Source organism: Columba livia, chromosome 10, assembly GCF_036013475.1.
Source record: "Columba livia isolate bColLiv1 breed racing homer chromosome 10, bColLiv1.pat.W.v2, whole genome shotgun sequence".
NCBI classification, from domain to species: Eukaryota; Metazoa; Chordata; class Aves; order Columbiformes; family Columbidae; genus Columba; species Columba livia.
The window spans coordinates 22,823,818-22,837,631 of NC_088611.1; the positions used below are offsets into that span (position 1 = coordinate 22,823,818).

The window sequence follows — 13,814 nt, forward strand, 5'->3', positions numbered from 1 at the left end:
AAACAGTGTAAGTGGCGTGTGCGGGCCTGACTCGGGCGCGCGCAGTCCGCGCCGACACGGCCCCACGCGGGCAGAGGCACGGGGCAGCTGTCTGCTGGGGCGGAGCTGCGAGGATTCGGGGTCTTTGGCCCCGCGCAGGGAGCAGGAGTGTTTGGGGTCAGGAGTGGATGGACTCGCTGCTCAGAATGTGCTGGAAGGTCATAAATCCAGACACAGTTCTTTGTAAGGCTTTTTTTTTTTTGGACTTCAGAAAATAGTCTTCAGAGCAGCTTTTGTTTCCTGAACAACTATGAGAATTGTCAAACGTGTCTCTCAATGCTACCTTGTGTTTTCCCTTACTGCTGGTGCTCTTGACTTGACCGGCACTTCTCAGAGCTGCAGTATCGACTGCAGAAGTTGTATCTTCCGGTAAGAGACTGAGTGGTAACTGAACAAATTCAGAAAATCCAGCGTGTAGTTTAATGCTGGAGTTCCCGTTACCAGTTGGCTGCGTTCAGTCAGTACAAGGTGCAGAGCTGCAGGAACACTCTACAGCGCTCTACACATGGTGCAATTCTGTGCCGCTTCTAAGATAAATCAACTTTTTAGTCTGTCTGAGAGCGAACATGATCTCAGTTTTGCCGTGACCTTGTACATGCAGCATGAGCAGGAAACGGGGCTCTAGTCATTCCCTTTTCCTTGTTCTGCAGTGGCGACTGTAATGCTTTGGAAAACAGGCACCAAAAAGCTGGGATTTTATTTTTATTTACTTTTCACTTTAATGACTCCAGTTGTAGCTGCGAGAAACAAGGCTGTCTGTTACAGGACCGTCTCTGTTCTCAGTGCAGCAGGCGGCCGTCAGCCCGCGCCGCTCGGCCTCACGCTTCGGTTTTTGCAGCAGTTCTGTATTTTCCCCTCATCTCCTTGGGCAGCGGCACAAGAGCCGGGCAGGGAACCTGCCCTTCAATCTCACACATGCACTCCCGCAGGTGGTACTTCTTGGGCCCGAACGTGCCTGGGTGTGACAGCTTCCTCCTTTCTCTTTCCTCTCTTTCCAGCGTTTCTCTAGGAGAGAGACGTGTTTGTTACAACCGGAAGCGTGAAAGGCAACGTTTCGTCTCCCCTGGACCCAATTTACAGATCTACGGTTCCCGGCTCGTGACTTTTACCGAGGTCACGTCCAAAGTGGCATTTCTTTCTGTCCAGCCGGCCGGTGCTGTGCTGCGCTGGGTGAACAGCGGCTCGTTCACGGCTACTTACTTGCTTTTACCCAAGATTTTTTTAATGTGCTCGGTTATCTCTTTGTTGGTTTTATCTTCCACGTCAACCAAAACTTGCTCTCCGCTGTCTGTCGGGAGAGACGTGAACAGTTCGTCATCACTCGCTGCTGCCGGTGGCGCAAAAACCGTTTCGCGTGCGCGGCGTGAGCGCAGGAGCGCGGCCGGGAACCGCGGCCGCTCCGGCGAGCGCGGGGCTGGGAGCGAGCGGGGCGGGGCAACTCCCAGCGACAGACACGCGTGAAACCGCCACCGCTCCGGCTCCGCCCGCGGGCCAGGCGGCGCGGGGCCCGGGGACACAGGCCCGGGAGAACCGGACAGAACCGGGAGAACCGGACAGGCTCGGGAGAACCGGACAGGCCCGGGAGAACCGGACAGGCCGGGGGGCACCGGACAGGCCCGGGAGAACCGGACAGAACCGGGAGAACCGGACAGGCTCGGGAGAACCGGACAGGCCGGGGGGCACCGGACAGGCCCGGGGACACAGGCCCGGGAGAACCGGACAGAACCGGGAGAACCGGACAGGCTCGGGAGAACCGGACAGGCCCGGCCGCGGTCCCGGCGGCACGTACCCAGGTAGAAGCGCAGGAAGGGCGAGGGGGTCATGTTCTTGAAGAGCATGATCTGCACCCAGGGGTTCTTGTACTGGATCTGGGGGATGTTGAAGAACACGAACTTTCTGGAAAGGAAGAGAAAGCGGCGGGTGTGCCTGAGGAGACCCCGGCCCCCGCGCTCCCGCCGCGCGCCGCTCACCTCGCGCCCTCGCTCCGCTCTCCCGCCGTGTTGTAGTTCACGGTCAGCACCTTCACCGAGCTCTTGAAGATGACGTCGCCCTGGCTGAGGTACTGCAGCGTCCGCCGGACGGGGAACCGGCCCTTCATCGGCATGGCGGCCACCGCGCCGCGGCGGGAACGGCGGGAACGGCGGGAAGCGCCGCCCGGGCCGCAGCGCCCGCGGCCACCGCCCGGCCCCGCCCTCCGACACGCGCCGGCCCCGCCCCCTGCGCGCGCGGTGGCTCCGGGGCTGCGCCGGGCGCTGCTTCCGCCGCGGACCGGATGTGCCGGACGTCCCCGCTGTCCCCGATGTCCCCCCTGTCCCCGGTGTCCCCCCTGTCCCCGGTGTCCCCCCTGTCCCCGCTGTCCCCCCTGTCCCCGCTGTCCCCGCCGTCCCGGCTGCTTCTCCCCCCGCAGCCGCCCCGCGCCGGGGCCCCAGGCCGCGATTGGGCCGCTGCGCTCGGTGAAGGGAACGCGAAGCACGGTGTCCCGAGGCGGCAGGGCCGGGGCGCACTGCGCGGCACGCCCGCGTCTCCTCAGGCTGGCGCCGTTGTCCGTTGTAAGCGCTTGGGACACGGAACAAGTGCACACAGGTACAGGTAGCGACAGCTGAAACAGGAGGGACCACTCGTAACCAGTTAAGGGAAGAGTCCGAAGATTAATATAACCTGGCTCAGACATCTCATGTTTAACACGAAAATAAAACTCAATAATGCATTTATATTTGTAATTCACTTTAATGGTATAAACCTCATTTAGGTAGTAGTATTAAGCCACAACAATATAATTCCACATTTAAACAGCATTTAATAAAATGCATAAGCTAAATCATGCACTGCAATACTCTATATACAAACACAACAATGCAAATTCCTCTTCATGACTGAAGACATTGATTAGATATAAAATTTAGATTAAAAAAAGGACATGCTATTATTTTTAAATGCTATCACACGTAACAATGCTGATTTCACAGAAGAAGCTGTGAGAAATCATCAACTTTTTCAAGGTTTTTAACTTGAAATTAAAATACAATAATATAAACGATAGTTTTCTAAATTATAATGAACAGAGACTTCCAGAAAATATCCCACGGAGTTAAAAGCAGAGGATTCCGTTTGCAGCTTTGCTGGTGCTGCAGGAGCGCGGAGCTGCCCGCTCCGCAGGCGCAGCCTGCCCCGAACCACAGGCCAGCCGCTCAACACGCTCCACCGATAACACTGATTCCATCTGCGCGAAATTAACAGACATGCTCTGTCACGTTTCTTCGTAAAGAAGTCCTGTCTGAAGCCCAGCCGCGGTCGCGGAGCACGTTCGGAGCGGCGCTGCCGCCGCTGACCGCGTCCCCCGCGCGCAGCCGCTTCCCGGCGCCGCTCGGCACAGCCGCCGCAGCCCGAGCCGCGCTGGCGCCCGCGCAAACTGCTCAGACGCCTACGTAAAACAAGTCCGCAGGGTTAAAATACGCTCTTTTTCTAAACCAATAATGGAATTGTAAACCAGGTTCAATCCCAATCAATGCCCCAACTGGCTCCCCAGCCGTTAAAAACGTTACTGCGGCGGATGGCGTGAACAGACGCGCGGGTTCCGGCTCACCCAGAGACGCAAACGTGGTTCGGCCCGCAGGGATGGTCACACGCCAGTGAAGGACCATCTGCCACAGCAATTCCTGCCATTCATTTAAATCATTTTCTTGCTGAAAATCTCAAAAATAAGGTTTGAAATGTTAAAGTGGATGTCGTACAGGTTTTCTTCTATACTCGAAACCAGAGCTACAAGTGCTTACTAAACGATGCAGGGAAGCAGAGAACTCCGAGCAATTCCCGTGCGGACGGAGCAGCGGGCCCGGCCCCGCACGGTGCCGCCCGTCCGCCTCGGCAACGCGCGTCTGCCACGCCGCCCAGCAACTTCCACTTCCCCTTGGTAACGCAACAGAAGCAGCACCTGAACGCCCCTACGCCGTCTGTACCTGGCGTTCTTCCATCTGGCCTCCGCTCAACACTTTTTAAAAAATCAATCTCTTACCAAGTTTCACTGCAAAATAAAACTGTACAAAAAAGTCTCTCAGAAGGCTGAAAGAGGATATCTTGAAAATAGGGAAGTATTTTCTATGACTGTAGTCATTTATTTATTCATTTACTTTTAACAGACATGACATGTTCCATTAACTATTCACCCGCAGACTTCTACACATCAAATGGGAAAAGGTAAAATGCAAAAGCCAGACAATTAACGAATACGTGAGTGAGTTGTGGGCGGCAGACGCTGAGTTCGGGCTGGGGTCAGCAGCAGGTGCAAAGCTCAGAGCGGCAGGGGCACCCACCTGCCCGAGCGAGGGCCGGGCCGCTCGAGATGAGCAGTGAACGAGAACCTCTGACGTACAGAACGCTACGAATACATGGCTACGTATCTGTACATATATACATACACTACGCACTTTCTATACACTGTACAGAATGTATTTTGACAGATAGGTATAAACATATACATTCATACACACATACATACAACTATGTACATATGCATTAGCTGCTCGAGTGAGTTTTAGAACTGAACGCGCAGAAATGCACAATGGTGGGAGGCACAAAATAAAGCTGTGTAAAAATCTATCAGACCTTTAGAAAGGAAGACGGGCAAGAGCTGAGCAACGCTGAGTGAGTCCGAAAGCACCCCGAACCAGGGTAAACCAGGCTGGAACACGCGGACAGGGAACCTGCGATGGCTTCACAACAGACAGCCAGGACGCAACGCAGCCCTGGCGTCCGATGGCTTCCAAGTCTGATATATTTAGACTTACAGGATTTAAACTTTACGAAGAATTTGACTTTAATTTGCAACCTTGGCATAAAAGATGTTCTGAGCTTTTTCACACAGATCATTTCCACATAACGCTGATAAAACTGACTGCAGCAGTAGTAGGGTTGTAGCATTATCTAATGAGAGGTTATGGCATTTCTCCTCCAACAATAAGCCTGAACTTAGTTCAGGAGAATTTACTGTTAATTTACTCAGCAACTTTAGAATTAAAAGGCGCAGAAAGTCAATGTTCTCATTTTCTTTGCCATGCCCTCTTGGTAATTTTTCATAGAAAGCTGTTTTTTAAGCCAGTTTTCTGTCATTTGAGACCCAGCAGGTGCTGGCGGTTTGTCCTCCCTGCTCTGCTGGGGCTGCTCTCCAGGACCAAACGCGGCAGCAGCTGCAGCGCGGGCGGCAGGAGCAGCGCTGCCGGGACACACGGACCCACTGCCGGGACACACGGACCCGCTGCCGGGACACACGGACCCGCTGCCGGGACAGACGGACCCGCTGCCGGGACACACGGACCCGCTGCCGGGACACACGGACCTGCTGCCGGGACAGACGGACCTGCTGCTGTTCGCTGGCACTGCTGCTTGTGCTCTACGGGCAGGAGGGGATGAAAGAGCCAGCCCACCTGCTTTGCACTCTGTACTTTGGAGTGCGCAGAGGGACATTTCAAACAGAAAGCGAACGCTGCCGAGTTTCCTTCCAGAGCGCTGTGCTCTGCAGCGCGCCGTGCCCGGCTGTGTCCTGCAGGACCTGCTCTGGTCGCTGCGCCCGCCGGCCGGGAACGGCCCTTCGTTCCTGGATAAACTGTATTCTGATATCCATGCTGCTCATGCTATGTGGGGCTTTGAAAATGATCCCTTACTAATTAAGCAGCAGGTAATCGGGGCAGAATCCTAACTACCCTCTTAACTGGACTGGGCAGGAAAATGCACCACCACCTTCAACATCTTGGGTGAAGTCACAATCCGTGACAGTCTGTGTGCTGCACACCCAAGGGCTCTACGGCCTCTGCCCAAGGCGGAACACAGCCGGGAAACCGCTCCCCTCGGCCCCGGCTGGCTCCCCGTGCCCCGCACAAGCCGTGTGCCGCAGGCCCGGCTGGCCGCGTCCGCAGACGCCCGGGGCCGCGGCTCCTCCAGCGCCAGAGACTGACCGGGAAACTGGAACTGACTCCTCGGTGCTCGCCAACACCTCGGAGTGCTCTCGAAACAGCCTCCCTAACGACCTCACAGTTTAAGGCAGCAGAAATAAAGGCCTGTCCGGTCTCTGAAGGATGTCTCCTGCAGGATCACCTTCTCCTCTGCTGGGAGTCCCATGCCAGAGTCACTCCCAGAGGCGTTCTGTCTCGTGTACAAGCAATGCAACAGGCACAGGAAGACGACTTCTGCAGTCTTAGCTGTGGTTCTCTAGCCCAATGTAAGTAAATTAAAAGGAAGAAAAGCAGTGTACGTTCTCGCCCTTGTCACAAATGCCATAACAATTATTACAAACCTATCTCTAAATGCTCCTATACCGTTATTGATCATTATTCTTTTTACCTACAAGATGCAAATCCAGTCCCTTCTCAGAGTGGGAGAGCAAATGAAGCACACGGAGGATGGACCTTATTGCCCCATTACCATTCTGTGCGTGCCCCAGGTTCAGCCAGCACAGAATTCTGACTTTTCTCTGCATTCATTATTACCAATATAAACATGTGCTCAAGTTCAGATAGATCCGATCAGTTTATCACTGTATTTCTGCTGAGTTAAAATATTTTCATTTCAAGAGCAGCAGAAACAGGACCTTGAATATTCTGGAGGAGCGAACCTGAGGCACCAGGCAGAGCTTCACTGAGCTGCCGCTCTCCTTAGAATCGTTTTCAGGCTGCGACCCTTTGACTCTTAGTTCTGTAAACACGTCTGGCATTGAAATTTGGCCTCTATGAAAACAAGCTATTTCCATACTAAAAATCAAGATATGGCTTTTCAATAATTGTTAAAATAAAAAACTCTCCTGTCCCTTATAAGCAAAAGTTTGCGCTTGCAAAAAGAGAAACAGAATGAAAGCAATTTTAAAGCAAAGCCAGTACAATTAGCCAGTTACCATCTTCCAGTTACCGGCAAGGGAGGTGGAACAGACCTCAGAAATGCCAAGAACTGCGTCAGGCCTGGAGCGTTTTCCAGAGACTGTTTAGAGCTTGCTGGACCCTGCGCTGCGCTGTGCGCTGCTCCGCCGTCACGGCGCTGCAGCGGCCTGGAGCCAGAAGAGGCGGACAGTCGCGGCAAAGGCCAACGCAGAGGCAGCGAGAGCTGGAGAAGAGAAGGCTCGGGGCGCCTGTCAGCGCTGAGCAGAGACGGGGACGGGGACGGTGCCCGTGACGGGGCCAGCGGCTGCGGGCACAAACCAACCCAGGAGGCTCCTCGAGCGCCAGGGAACGCTCCTCACCGCGAGGGTGCCCAGGAGGCTGTGGAGTCCCCGTCCCAGTCCCCGGCTGCGGGACACGGCCCTGCCGAGCAGGGGCTGGGCCAGAGGGACCCCAGAGCCCAGCTGGGGTACTGGGACTGCCCCGGGGACCTGGCGCGAGGGACCCGCTGCGCTGGAGAACAGTGTCTGCTCGTACACGCGCTGCTTTGCGTGGTCTTCCCAGCGCCCCTCCATCGTGGGCCCAATCTTTGACTCGTCTCTATGACAGCCCTTGGGCAGCACGTGAGAAAGAAGTGTTAGGTTATTGATCACATCTATCTTGTTATTTATACCTAATATTCAAATATGCAAAACATGTTCGATTCTGAATATGTCTTGAGCTCAAGGATCTACCATCTGCCATCCAAATTTCTACGATGCAAATGTTACTCTTGGAATCAAACCAGCGTATTGTTAGAGAAAGTTCTTTTTGTTAATGGCGTAAGGACTAAATCAGCTTGGTTCTGACCAACACGAGCCGGAAAATCATTCGGATGATGATATACAAAGAGACACATTATAGCTTTTAGGTGGTAATATCAGAATCATAAGTATGGAACTGCTTCACTTTCCCTATTTAATGCATGCACAATAAATAAACCCTAGATATGGATTGCACTGGTGTTAATTCATTTACGCAAATTAATATTTTATCCCTAAGGTCCAGGGAGCCATTTGCAGAGTAAGTGACTTAGAGATGGCTCGAGGACAGCATTTGTGAACAGAGCTGCACATTGACCATTCTGAGGTACAAGTGCCATACAATGCACACGTTTTAAGCTCTGTTTTGTGCAATCCCTCTGGTCCCGAAACACCATAGTGGGTTTATTTTGTTTTCTCAAGGGTTACGCTCACAGCACAAGTAAGAGGAATTCAGAAAGCATTTTTCCCAGAAAACAGGGCCCTTTGACTCGAAAAACTGGAAGCTGAAATGATGTTTGTCATGAAAAAGCCAGCTGGTGTGTGTTTAAATTTGAGAAAAAAGAATCCAGCGGCAAGTTTCGGTGCTAAGGAGCATTTCATTTGTCATTAACAGTGCCTGCTTATCCGCTTAAATGATTTTTTAAAACACCGAAAGCAAATTGAACTGCATAATCTTTTTTTCCAATGAAAAATACAATAGTTCAATGCATAATGCTTTTAGCAATAACACAACCCAATCCATTTTTAACAGAAGTGGCCACAACTCTTTCCAAGCTAGCTACTGCTGCTTCTCCTGATGTTGCCAATACCACGATTAATTTTTAAGTTGTATACCCTTGAAACAGGGACTTTGCATCGGGAGGGCTGACGCCACTGCGGTAAGCCAGCCCACAGCAGGCCTGCGCCGCAGCGCCGCCGCGTTCGGGTGCGGACCTTCCCCCCCAGGAAAAACACGACTATCTCATTTGCTGTAGCAAAAGCTGAAGGGCATGGAGTGCAATATTACACATTTCAGCATGTATATTGGACTCTTTGCAACACCCTTTTGAGAACAGGACATTCTGAGTGTTGTAACAATGGTAACTGCAGAAGACTTCAATGCACCCGGAAGCTGAAATTAAGTAGCCTCCCGTGTCATAACGAGCAGTACGAACGTTATCCCCTAATGAGGATGGAGCAGACCTGGCCAAGACTTGTTCTCACAGCAGAAGCCTCGTCTGGAGCTGCTTAAGGTCTTTTGGCTGCAATTCAGACCCTTAAAAGACACAAGCACCAACTTGGTTGGTGCTTCTCAATAAATGTCAATAACAGAAGATAAAGAAAAGTGCTGAACTTACAGTTTGATCTTCGTCACATAAAATACACAAGTAGAAAACGCCTCTACCGTAAAAATGATTAAAATAATTGATACATCTAATGAGCCAGGATCAGATGAAGGTATTAATTGCCATGAGTTTTTAAAAAACTGATTGTTTTAAATATTTGATGTCAATAATAATAATAAATTACACTAAAATGAAAACAATGCTAGCAGTTTACGGGAAATACTAGAAAACATGTCGATGGCTCACCACTGCAGACAATTAAAAGGCGGTCAATTTTATAACCCCATGGTGGGCCAGTCATTACCTGCAGCTGTACACGCAACGTCAGTCCGAACCCCAGTCCCAGGAAGGGCGGGAGCGCTCAGCCAGGGCCGGGGGCGCGGCGGCACAGACGAAACCAGAGCTCTGCGATGCACCTTGCCGGCAGCGGCAGCCGGGTCCTGCACAGCGCGCTCCCGGGGCGCCGCTGGCTGCTGACGAGGGCGCTCGGGGAACGCCGGAAACACACAGAGCATCGCGCAGCTCTTCGACAGGCTGCTCCTGCAGTTAATGACTGCTGTCCCACAACCAGAAAGCCTCCTGCTCCAGAACATTTGTCGTGACTCTCTTGGTCTGAACAGAGACTTTAAGGAACCTGGATACGTCATCGGCACCGTGGCAAGAAACGTTTCTTCTCCTGGTTTGGGTAATTCCCGCAGCAGATAACAGTCACTGCGACTGCATCGTGCTGTGAATTGCAGCCACGCTGATTTAACAGAGTTGAATTTCATAGAACGTGGATATCCGACCTAACAGTCCACCTTAGTATTTCATGCATAACATAAAAGCAAGTGACATTTTGTAGAATAAATGATTGTCTCCTGTAGCACTCTACGTTTTCACGGAAATCACCAGCATTTGGACTAAAGACACAGTCAATTTTTTTCATTTTCCATACTCATAAGCAGGATGTAGATGATGTCGTCGCTTTGACGTGTGGTGCTTACAAAGTGCTAGTACTATACCCTGGCATTTATTAGATATTAATTCCAAGGATATCTTTAAACATATACATGGGTTTTTTTACTTTTAAAGTAATTTTATTACTAATCTCTGATATTATAAAATTCTATTTTTACCCACTGATAATTTCTAAATACAAAGCATGTGAAAAGTATGTTCAGTAATCTATAGCCTTTTAAATTAAAGGCAGGAAAAAATTCCTTGTGGCAGAAAAGGTCCGAGAGCAGGTCTTTTAATAGCCGCTGAAATTCTGTCAATGTCAGCAAAGAGACAAGGACAGATCTGTCAGGAAACTGGTAAGTTGGAAATATCGGTACATACCAAAATGCTATTCTTTCAGCTTCGTAATTGTATGTTTTTACGAAAATTGCTTCAATCCATAAAACTCTTGTTCCCGCTACGCAGACGTGCCAGTGATCTGGCCATTGTACTCTGCTGTTTCCATTTTGAGGATGTAGGGGATGATGCTGTCAATGGGGACGTTTCCGATGAGCCCGGTAAAGAACAGTTCCTCGGTGATGCTGGAGCTCATCAGCCGCAGCGCGGGCAGGCGCACCAGGATCCGGGCCAGCCTGCGAGGGAAGGCCGGGGCGTTAGAAACACATCCAGCGGTTCAAAATACAGGGGCTAAAGAGCTGGATCTGCCTTTACTACTGCCATAGCTCACGAGTGGGAGTCAAGAGGCGATTAAAGATAACTGAGCTACCAAAACAGAACAGTTACTCCTCCGCCCTGCAAATGAAGTACATTTTAATGCCCTCCATGGACACGTGTATGTACAAACATGCAGTTCTCTTGGTCTGCTTTTGAAACTCCCAGCTCTGGAAGCACTTGCATATGTAATAACGTATTGATTAGTGAGAACATTAGCACAAGTAAACACTTAATTAAAATTTAAACCATAAACAGCATGGCCCTTGGTTGCCTAGCAACTCAATGACAAACCAGATAGCAGGAATGGGACTGGATGTGTACCAACGGAAGAGAATCTGCTTCCGATGAGGCATTTGGAGGGATGTGCTGTTACTCATGTCATACACACTGCCAAGTGCTGTGGGTTTCACGTACCAGGATGTCAACAGACATCCACGATAACGAAGTGATCGCATTGGATATCTGGGCTTACAATATATCTGAAATTTAGGACAGCGATGAAAGCATTTCTGCTGTGTTGATATACATGACAGATGCGAATGACAAATGCCAAAATAAAGTAATTTCTCGACCCAGAGCCGTGTAACAGCAAGCCTTAGGCAGCACGGAACACAGGCCTCTGGAAAATGCTTCAATATCCATGGAGAAAATATAGAAGGGCCGTTCTGCTAATATACTGTATCTTGCAACTTCAGGGAAAAGCTGCAAAAGGACTGAAGATGTGCTGCTGGTTTTGTGGAAGGTATAATAGAACGCTTGTGCTTCTGCCTCAGTTTGCGCCAGCATTCTGTTGCTCAGAAATAATCGGACTTGTAGTCTGAACTATCTATGGGTGAGCATGGGGATATAGACAACGCCAATTAAAATACATGATATTGTTTGGGAATTGTGACTCTGATTTTCTTCCTTAAGCCACTACAGTATGTGAAACAAAATCTGCATTTCATATATTTATTTTTACGGCAGATATCCAGCTCCCGCACATTGAAACCAGAATAATTGAACTCTGCACAGAAGCAGCATGTGGGACTTGGGGAGATTCCTGAAGCGGAGGATCCCACCTGCGCTGCACCCGACCGGGACCCCCGACCGGGACCCCCGACCGGGACCCCCGACCGGGTTAACTCCGTGAGAGCAGCGCACAAACCAGGTCTGAGATGGGACCAGCTCTGGCTCTTATGTTGTGGGGCTGTGGTGGGTTTGGTTTGTTTCAAGGTTGTTTGTGGGTTTGTTTGTTTTAGCTGAGGTTTTGTTTAAGCTACACCAGCCTCAGACCTTGCTTAGATGTATGGGACTGCATGCTTCTGTACACAGGGGCACCCTTAAGAGAATACGTTCTGGGATATATCGCCACACAGAAGTTAGTGTCTCCCTGGTGCAGAAAATCCTTGTGTTGATCAAATTTCAAACAGCTTTGACAGAGACTATTAGAAAATAGGATAACTATCTCTAGCAAGCAAGAAACAGGAACACAGTTGAGAAGACAAAGCCAAGTTTGATACTTTCAAAGAGAAGCCCTTGGAAATTAAAAAAAAAAAAAGCAGCAGGACATGGGAATTTCTTATAAAGACGCTGACGCTACCGCTCTCCACTGACACAAACACGTAAACAATGATAACCACCTCTTATTACCTCAAAGCCTCCTTGACAACTAACTCAAAAAAGGAGGCAGTTTCCATTAAGAAGTCTGAGGCAGTTATTCTTGAGACTTCCAATGAACTAAGTCTGGTTACTTTTGCAAACATTGCAAAAAGACTCTCAAAAAAACAACAGAAAGGAAGTTTAACTGACACGAAGGAGCCAGACAGCTGTTCTGCTTCTACCCCTCTTCCAGCAAACCCACTTGCCTTTATGAACAAGGTTCTAGTTCTTCTCATCTCAACAGCCAAAAGAGAACAGATGTCAAAAAGGACATTTTTACATCAATGATGTTATTTTGTACCTTTGCCAGCTGCGGCCCACAACATTATTTTGGGTACTAAAGACAATAAATACCTATAGGTATCTTCTGGATAGGTTTTTTGTACATAGTCCTGCAATTCCATCTGTGCCTTCTCCTGGAATTTTTCTATCTGGGTTGAACTGGTCAGACCAGGGTGATCTAAAGAAACAAAACATTTCTATATGTAGATTGTTTCCCTATACATTGTGAAATGTATTTAGTTATAAGATTCTCACATTTAATTTCATTTAAATACTTCAGTTGTATTGTGGTATTTAACATGTATAAAGGAAACCGCTCCAATGGACATTTGCTGTGTCACGTTCCGCTCCCCAGCTGCGGGCCCACAGAACGCGGAAAGGATGAAGCCCGTGGGTACACGCCAGGCACCGACGCCCCTCCTTTAGTCCTCCTGCATGTTTCTAACCTTTTGTTTAGGTGTGTTTGCCTCTGCGATCTCAACCGACTCTGCTGACTGAGCAGTACCCAGGGACGTTTTCTTGAAAGATCAATTTATTGACCTTCCCGAGTCCGTCTCGTGTTCTAATTGCAGCTCACTCAGCTCCTCAAAGGCAGCCACACGACCAGGGGAAAAATAACAACCAAACCAGAGAACAGCACCTATCTGACTGTGCCCAGCGCCCCCAGCGTGGTGTTCCAGCTGCTCCTCAGTCAGCACTGAGCTACCTTCACTTGGGAGAGCTTCTTGCTCCTCCAACTTCAATAAAAATCCTAAAAAAGCTAGCCCTTAATGGTATAATACAGAAAAGCATTTCAAAAGCACATTTCAGGACACCAATATCTTGTAATTAAAGTAAGTTTTATTACAAAAAGAAAAATAATGGGAATGGAAAAAAACCCAACCCTGATAACAAGATAGTCCTTTTATTTGAATTTTGTTAAATTCAAAATGTAAACACCTTTGAATTAAGGTAAATAACCACATTTCTGAGTTTCCCACTGGGCTCTGGTGCCCTGGGGACGCGGCTCTCCTCCCCGCACCCCGCGCCTCGCTGCCTGCTGTCCTTATTTGGGTAACAAACGGAAGACAGCCTGTTTACATTCGGTTTTGAAGATCTCGTGGAAGTTCCACATAGAACACAGTGGTATTTCTGCTCATATTTCAGCGATCCCTCTTATGAGTGTAGTAAAAATATTAAAATTGAAGCTAATGCTTTTTGTCACGGTG

At 49.7% G+C, this 13,814-nt stretch overlaps 2 protein-coding genes and 1 long non-coding RNA gene across 10 annotated transcripts in view; 1 reads left to right on the forward strand and 2 right to left on the reverse strand.

Annotated features, from left to right (window-relative positions):
• Positions 1 to 728: 728 nt before the first annotated feature.
• On the reverse strand, positions 729 to 2,262 carry MRPS25 (mitochondrial ribosomal protein S25). The gene is made up of 4 exons (XM_065074796.1): positions 2,010 to 2,262; positions 1,829 to 1,935; positions 1,240 to 1,327; positions 729 to 1,044 (listed from the first exon to the last, which is right to left on the reverse strand). Exons 1-4 carry the CDS (start codon positions 2,141 to 2,143, stop codon positions 858 to 860), a joined length of 516 nt encoding a protein of 171 aa, XP_064930868.1. The 5' UTR covers positions 2,144 to 2,262; the 3' UTR covers positions 729 to 857.
• LOC135580419 (uncharacterized) lies at positions 1,366 to 2,750 on the forward strand. 2 transcript variants are annotated; one of them, XR_010474954.1, is made up of 2 exons: positions 1,366 to 1,710; positions 1,744 to 2,750. It is a non-coding gene; the product is annotated as an uncharacterized LOC135580419 (long non-coding RNA). The 2 variants fall into 2 exon arrangements; XR_010474953.1 differs by having other exon boundaries at positions 1,763 to 2,750.
• A 7,334-nt stretch (positions 2,751 to 10,084) lies between these two features.
• Positions 10,085 to 13,814, reverse strand: part of NR2C2 (nuclear receptor subfamily 2 group C member 2) — a 28,684-nt gene continuing 24,954 nt past the window's right edge. For 4 of the 7 annotated variants that reach the window (XM_065074776.1, XM_065074775.1, XM_065074777.1 and 1 more), the window contains 2 exons: positions 12,679 to 12,784; positions 10,085 to 10,601 (listed from right to left, as the gene is read on the reverse strand). In XM_065074776.1, coding sequence (XP_064930848.1) covers positions 10,427 to 10,601; positions 12,679 to 12,784 — 281 coding nt within the window. In that variant the 3' untranslated portion in view covers positions 10,085 to 10,426. The remainder of the gene's footprint in view (positions 10,602 to 12,678; positions 12,785 to 13,814) is intronic. The other 3 variants (XM_065074781.1, XM_065074782.1, XM_065074779.1) reach the window with 1 other exon arrangement.

Bases quoted from the DNA above. Each gene is read 5' to 3' on its own strand.
- MRPS25 (XM_065074796.1), bottom strand. From the start codon at position 2,143: ATGCCGATGAAGGGCCGGTTCCCCGTCCGGCGGACGCTGCAGTACCTC. The intron at 1,328-1,828 runs GTACGTGCCGCC...CTCTCCCGACAG, and splicing joins CTTCCTGCGCTTCTACCTGG to ACAGCGGAGAGCAAGTTTTG. The intron at 1,045-1,239 runs GTAAGTAGCCGT...TCTCTCTCCTAG, and splicing joins AAAATCTTGGGTAAAAGCAA to AGAAACGCTGGAAAGAGAGG.